The 7,868-nt window shown below is 43.3% G+C and overlaps 1 protein-coding gene across 1 annotated transcript in view; it reads right to left on the bottom strand.

The window, feature by feature from the left end:
- Window positions 1-5,046, bottom strand: part of WDR48 (WD repeat domain 48) — a 24,979-nt gene extending 19,933 nt beyond the window's left edge. Inside the window, exon 1 of the mRNA XM_015832542.2 lies at window positions 4,975-5,046. Coding sequence (XP_015688028.1) covers window positions 4,975-5,022 — 48 coding nt within the window. The 5' untranslated portion in view covers window positions 5,023-5,046. The remainder of the gene's footprint in view (window positions 1-4,974) is intronic.
- Between the last annotated feature and the right edge of the window lie 2,822 nt (window positions 5,047-7,868).

Genomic DNA, 7,868 nt, shown 5'->3' with positions numbered 1-7,868 from the left:
GGCCACACTTGGAATACTGCATCCAGTTTTGGTCACCACGATGTAAAAAAGATGCTGAGACTCTAGAAAGAGTACAGAGAAGAGCAACAAAGATGATTAGGGGACTGGAGGCTAAAACATATAAGGAACGGTTGCTGGAATTGGGTATGTCTAGTTTAACGAAGAGAAGGACGAGGGGGGACATGATAGCAGTGTTCCAGTATCTCAGGGTTGCCATAAAGAAGAGGGAGTCAAGCTATTTTCCAAAGCGCCTGGAGGCAGGACAAGAAGCAACGGGTGGAAACTAATCAAGGAGAGAAGCAATCTAGAACTAAGGAGAAACTTCCTGAAAGTGAGAACAATTAACCAGTGGAACAACCTGCCTCCAGAAGCGGTGAATGCTCCAACACTGGAAGTTTTTAAGAACAGACTGGACAGCCACTTGTCCGAAATGGTATAGGGTTTCCTGCCTGAGCAGGGGGTTGGACTAGATGACCTTCAAGGTCCCTTCCAACTTTACTATTATTATTATCTTCAAGGTTATGCATTTTTATGATAAAAGGACATTCTGAGTTTATTCTAAACAAAAAGGCCCATAGTGTTTTATCAAACTCACATAATCTGCAAACATTTTAATGTTGGGAAAATATTAATCTGTTTCTAATAAGACCTCTAAGAGCTTTCACTGCTCTAAATTTCCTGCTCTAAATTCTCATATCGTTATGAAAAAGAACCCCACAATGTAGTAGAGAATCTATTCCTAGATATTTATTTTATTTATTAAGAAAATTTATATAGCTGTCCAACTCACTCTCAGTGACTTTGGGTGGATTACAAGGAAGAAATCCCAATACAAAAACAAATAACATCCCACACCAGCTGGTGACAACAATCAAACAAGCTGTGTGATGGGCTCTATATCATACTGGGGTCTCCAGACCTATTGACTAAACCATGTCTTCAGAGCCTCGTCTAAGTAGGGGCCAATCTTATTTCTGCAAATTCATCTCTTTTTCATGCTAATTCCCTAGCTATAATTAACTGTTCTTGCTCACAAAGGAATTTCAGTTCACACGGTTTTAAAGAATTTTTATCACTTTAAAAAAAAAATCATTTCTACAAATATTGGTATTCTCATCCCATGCCCAATCTACAGATACAGTCCCCTTGTATAAGACAATATGGTCTTAATACGGAATGACAGCACTGAGTTTGCTAATATCTATAATAACCAAAAGAAATATGAGATATTTTACAATTTCACCCTGATTTCTTAAATCTGACATGATATAGATGTAGCTATTTTGTTTTGTAGATATAATTATGAACATAACAGTATATTGCATAATATGGCAAGAAGCTATTAATCTTATTTCTTCCAGTATTCTGAGAACAAATAGCTTGCTGATGAGAAAAATAATCAGCAATATAAACTTTTCTGGCTACTGAAAAGAGATCTCAGATCTCACATGACCACTTTAGTGTTATTAGGAGATTGTTTTAAATGCTTTCTGCATTATCTACAGCTTTGGTGAGCAATGGATTCTGTCTTGCTACCTTCTCAATACTTTCTCCTAGTCCTCCAGAAGATGCAAAAAAGGACATGCATACATTTATTTTCCTTGCAGGATATTTACTGTGATGGAATGTAGTCTGTATTTTCAAGAAGAAGGAGCTACATTCCACAGAGCAAAGAGACAGTGAAGTTTAGATTGTTTGGTTGGGAGAAAAAGAATTAAAACAGAACCATCTTAGCAATTCTCAGAGAACATCTTTAATGATGCAAGCTGTTGCTTTAGTTTGGGAAGATTTTTGCTCATAGGTGGGGAATAAAACACCACATGTTTTTCACGGGCCTTGGGGTTCGACATTTACACTTTCATTATGCCTATCATCAACCATACTGGAATAACAACTACCCCTTCTGCCCTTGTACAATGAGTATAGTGGAAGCTTTATAATACCATACATCAGTACTCAGCGCTTGTTAATTACTTGGTTTGCTCTTTTAGAAGAGAATATACTCTTGGTTTGCTCTTTTAGAAGAGAATATAATCCTCCAAAATGTCCAAATACATTTGAAAATTGTGTTCCTTCTGATGGCTGTCGGAAAATTCTGGTCTTAACTAGAATGTTAGTTTAGATTACTTTCATTTTAAATTCATTAGCCATGTATTATACACATTTTAGTACTTTGTTGTTATGAAATGCTGGTCTATAACTCTAAATAGGTTTTATTTACTAACTACACTAGGTGCAAAGAGCTCTGGAAGAAAATATTCCTGTAATTCCTTGTTTTAATGCCTATGGAGATTCTCAGTTATCCACATCATAGCTGTCTCAAAAGTGTTTTTTAAAGGCAACTGAACAGGTTTTTTTCCCAGCAGTCCAGTTGTCCTTGTTTTAATCAGCCTCCACATGTAGGGAAAGCTCCTCTCATCCAGAAGGGGCTTCAAAGAAAAGACAGACACACAGAAGTCTAGAGAAGTTTATTCTCTGCTGCAAACTTTAAGGCATAGGAAAATCAATTTCTACCTTGAATTTATTCTCACATCGGGTACAATTTGGAAATGAAAAATTCTTTTTGCCTTTCCTCCCCCCTCCTCTCCCCTCTGCAGGGTCTAGCAGACACCATTGGGAATCCTCCTTGCAAATCCTAGAAAATAGGACTGTGAATGCTTATATTTATTTATCTTGCATAGTTCTATCAAAGTAAGTAACGTTAAGAAATGTGTGTCAGTCACATTACTAGAAATTTACATGGGCATGTGCTTCTACAGCAGGTGACTTAGTACAATATCAAAGAATCCTTACTTTCTTCCATTTCACATTTTAGGCTAAAGTCCCTCCCAAATGCCTACCTCTACCCAAATACTAACCAGAGCATCCCTTGCTTAGCCCTGCCACCTCGACAATCTGCTACAAAAGAACCACTGAAGAGCCAAGCTTCTCACTGATAGTGGCGCTAAAACCTGTCACACTTCAGAAACACAGTCCTTTGAACAATTTTAAAAACTAGCATGTCAAAAAGAGCCCTCATGATGACAGGAAGATAATGGATATGTAAAAGAACTGGAATAACACACTCTGTCCAAGGAACTAGTTTAAGTAGTGAATTAAAGGAATTAGAAACTCTGATGGCATTCCCAAATAGGGCATAGTCCAACAGTCTAGTTTTTATTATTTCTACAGCTATGCTATTATCCCTGCAATACATTTTCGTCACAAAATAGAAGCACTTCCATTCATTTTGTTTTCTACTCAGACCAGGCTTTTCCTCAACATATTCTAGATTTCTTAGGCTATCTTCATTAGGATGTTTGGGGAGATGATTACATTTTAAAAAAAATGTCTGCAAACTTAGTCATTTCCTCAAACATGCTCCAGATAACTCTCTGATTCTTCATCAGGAACACTTTAATTTTCACAGTGATCATGAGATTAAACTTTACTGCCTAATCTCCCCTATCCAATCAAGTAATTCCACTAATCAATAAGCCTATTTTTAGCAATATTTCTATTAGCATTCATTCATTCGACCCTCCAAGCGGTGACATAAATAAAATATTAAAAATGTAAAGCTCCAAAAATATGAGAATTACAATTATATGCACACCTGTGGAAACTCTAATCCAGTGCAGACTGCTACTATATACCTCCAATCTGCTGGTTTTTAATATGCATCTGTTAGAAGATCCAGATAAACAATACTTATCCAAATGTACTTATACAACTTTTCAAGAAACAGTTATACAGCTAGTCCTCGACTTAACAACAGTTCATTTATTGACCTTCAATAGCACTGAAAACAGTGAGTTATGACTGTTTTTCACACTTATGACCATTGCAGCATCTCCAAGGTCATGTGATCAAAATTCAGATGCTTGGCATGTATTTATGAGGGTTGCAGTGTCCCGGGATCAAGTGATCATCTTTTGTGACCTTCTGACTACAAAGTCAATGAGGAAGCCAGATTTACTTAACCATGTTAATAACAATTGCAATGATTTACATAACAACTGGGGCAGTAAAATGGGTCAAAACTCACTTAACAAATGTTTCACTTAGAAATAGAAATTTGGGGCTTGTGGTCGTAAGTTGAGGACTACCTGTACTCAAAACTGGCATGAGAAACACCGATGCAGCAGAAGCCAAGCTATACTTTTTTTTACCCTTCACACGGGAAGAAAAGAAACTGGAAATGATTCTGAGAAAATAGGAAAAGGATGGAGAATTGGAAAAGCTGACAACCAATACCTTAAAGCTCTACACATAATGGCTTAGGTGCTTCCAGGAGTGAAAAGCTAGATTTGCTGAACTTGGTCACTAATGCAGTAATAAAATGAGACCAAAGATAAAGAGAAGCCTATTCCAGGTTAAATACACCCAGCTTCAGATTTCAATAGAGTTATCTTTTGGATATTTTTTTAGTGGAAGAAAGTTGATTCATTAAAACACAAAGTAATATATTGCATCTGCAAGAGCCCAGACTGCAGGAGGAGACTCATCAATATTTCATTTTTTTGTTTTTTGTTAAGGTAGGCTCAAGCCAAAAACCAGAACACCAGGCCCCTCACTGAGTTTCAAGGACAAATGGAGATTTCAACCAAAGCCTCCCCAGCCCTTACTTTGAAATTTTCAACTCTATTATATTAGACCTGACACAGCAGTAAACGTTACTCCTCCAAGCCACGCAAGACGACGAGCAGCCTTCCACCTCCCCCAATGTGATACCCGCCAGATCTCGGGTGGGGCAAGGCCCATAATCCCCGGCGGCGGGGCCGAGAGGTAACACAAGGCGAATCCCCACACATGAGGGAGACGAGATGAAGAAAGCTGCCTGCCCACCCCGCCCTTCGCCCGTTGCTCTGCCCGCCAAGCCACCACGCCGCTCGCTCATTCGTCGCTTCGCGCAGCGCAGCTAGGCCACGACGATCCTCCCGCGCCTCCCTCCAGCTTCCCTTCCCGATCAAGGGCCCCTTTCGCCGCCTTCACCTGCACTTTCCGCCGCCCCGCTGTATTCTGTCGGTGATGAGCCGCCATCTTACATGTTGACACTCTGTCGTCATATCCGAGGGAAGATTAAACCGCCCGGAAGTCCCACCTCTAGAGGCGGAGACCGCTGTTTCCCCTACTTTTTAACTCAGGCACTGAGGCGGGACTGAGTAGAAAATGGGCGTTACGTGCGGGTGTGTTTTGCGCGGTTGCTATAGCAGCGGTTATTGTAAAGCCGCGCTCGAGATGGTTTTTATCTCGCGAGATTTGGACGGGGCTGCAGCAGGCGGGCGTGGTGCTCCAGGTCCAGCACCCCGTCATCACAATGGAGATAAGCTCCGCCCCGTTTGTTAGCCCCTTCGGCTCGGTGACGCCTCGGGCCGATTTTCCCGCCGTTTCGTTTTTCCCGCCCTTTTGAAGCCTTTTCGTGATTTTGATTGTCTGAAACTGTCGGGATTTTTTTTTAAAAAAAAACAAATCTAATAAATATTGCTCCCTTCCCAGCCCTCAATATATGTAATAGTAACTTCAGGCGAATTAATAGTCAAAATATTTAAAAAATGTATTCTGAAATGTGGAAATAAATGGTACTCATCAGCTAAAGAATACTCCATAAAAAGTCAAATCAGACCTCAAAATCGTGACTGCATTAATACAGCTTGCTAACCCTTGGTTTATTTTGACACGAATTACTGAAATAATGCTTGATTACAGAGATCAACCATGCAGATTCTGCACAGCCAGATGGCAGCTGCAGCATTTTATTAGCTTTATCTGTTGGATGTCTTCAATAGGCTTCACACTTTACCTGAGGGACTTCCTCTGCCCCCTATGAGGCCTTCAGTGGAGCAGCTACCTGACTACCTGCAGACTTGATAAATTTGGTTGGATTTGCTTGTCTCGTCCATCGGCACTCCCAATTGTTTAATCTACTGAAGGCCTTCTGAAAAAAATATGGGATCTATGGACAGGGAGGCCTTGCAGGCACAACCTAATGCAAGGCAGTTGTTGCCTTCTCAGTCCAAACTGAGATTCAGACCTCAGTCAAAGTGTGAGCCAGTTTGGTTGGGTGATTAAGGCACCACTGGAAAACAGGAGACCATGAGTTCGAGTTCTGCCTTTGGAATAAAAGTCAGTTGAGGGAATGTGGGCCAGTCACTAGGAGACAATGAGTTCTAGTCCCGTCTTAGACAAGAAAGCTGGTTGGATAACTTTGGGCCAATTGCCAAGAGATGATGAGTTCTAGATCTGCCTTGGATACAAAAACTGGCTAGATGACTTTAGGCCGGTCACTAGGACAGCGGTTCTCAACCTATGGGTCGCGACCCTTTTGGGGGTCGAACGATGCTTTCACAGGGGTCGACATATTTCCGATGGTCTTAGGAACCGAGACACTGCTCCTCTATCCGTCTCCAGGCGAGGGGAGCAGGAGGCGGAGGAAAGCCCGAGCAGGGAAGGATCTGGCCCGACGAGGGCGGAGCCGCGTTCGGGCGCTGCTTCTGGAGCTCACGGATGCTGGCCCGGCTCTGGCGTGCTTCGGGGTAGAGGTTGTCTGCTGTGTTGCCGCCGGGAGCCTCAGCTGGCTAAAGCGCCTTTCAGAGAAAGAGCGAGGCTGCGGTCCAGCGCAGCCCTGCTTTCTCCTGCAGGGCGACCCAGCCAGCAGCGTCCTACTCTCGTCGTTTCAGGGAGGAGGGAGAGGGAGAGGAAGAAGAAGAAGGCATCCGCCCGGCCGGCTGCTACCTCTGCCTCCTCTCCACGGAGAAGTGCTTTGAGGCAGATGGCAGGTTATAAAACTGATGCTCGGCTCAAAGCGGGGATGGGTGGGACTCCGAAGCCACTGCTCCTCCGTGGGCGGACGGATAGCTGGATGGCTAGGAAAGTTCCCCGGCTCTTCTGCTGTGGAGGAAGAAAACCAAGCTTCGAGATCTCGCGAGCAGGCCCGCAGACGCGACTGAGCTTGCAAGAAGCCCGGCAAGCTTTACATTGAGGCGGGTGATTTATAAAAGGAAGGAGCGGTCTCCTCATGATCCGGAGTGGGTGAGGGATGCTGGCATGTCCGTTCGCTTCCCAGAAAAAGCTGCTCCGGACATCTCCATTGCTAAAAGATAATGCCCTTGCTTTCCTATGATGTCGAAGGTGTCCTACGTTAGGAAAAAACAAAACACAATCCCCACGCAAAAACAGTCCATCCGTGATAATGCAAAACCTAAGGAAGAGCGTAGCTGTTTTTATTACTCTTATCACAACTCTGAGAAGTAAGTTGGTGGCAGTTGCTGCACAGGAGTTAACTGAGCTCCCAGATAACCCATCCTCACACAAATTCCCAGTGATAGATCACACTAATGATAAATGTGGGAGCTTTGTTCCTACTTATGTGGCGGGCATAAAAGTATAGTAGCTTTTTCCTCTCTTCCCACGGCAGCTGATTTCTCCCCCCCCCCCCCCCCCCCCCCCCCCCCCCCCCCCCCCCCCCCCCCGTCCTCTCCTCCTCTGAGATCCCTGCAGCCCTCCTTAAGACAGCACATACTTTTTGATTCCTGCTGCTCGATCCCTCCTCCTCCCTCTCCCCTTGATGGCTTCCTACTTGTGGGATGCAGAGGAAGGGAGCGCCATTTCATTACAGGTGGGAGAAGGTGCTAGAAGTAAGTCTTCATCCTGGTTCATCCAAGCCGGGAATAAATAAGCAAACATGGCAACTGCTTTGGGAAGAAGGTTACAGTTTATTGCAGAAGACAGATAAGCAGCAGAGGAGAAGAAAAGAAGAGAGTGAGCACATGGGCAGACGGTCTTTTTATACCCTCTAGCCCTGCCTGGAAGTTTCCTGTTCCTGTGGCATGAACTTTGAGGCTATTTCTGAGTGTTTTTCTAGGCCTTGATATCTGTGGTTTAATCCC

The sequence above is a fragment of the Protobothrops mucrosquamatus genome, unplaced genomic scaffold, assembly GCF_001527695.2.
Source record: "Protobothrops mucrosquamatus isolate PMUCROS unplaced genomic scaffold, P.Mucros_1.0 scaffold5, whole genome shotgun sequence".
Taxonomy (NCBI): domain Eukaryota; kingdom Metazoa; phylum Chordata; class Lepidosauria; order Squamata; family Viperidae; genus Protobothrops; species Protobothrops mucrosquamatus.
The sequence above is the reverse complement of the archived record's forward strand: the minus strand, read 5'-3'. Positions and strand labels throughout refer to the sequence as shown.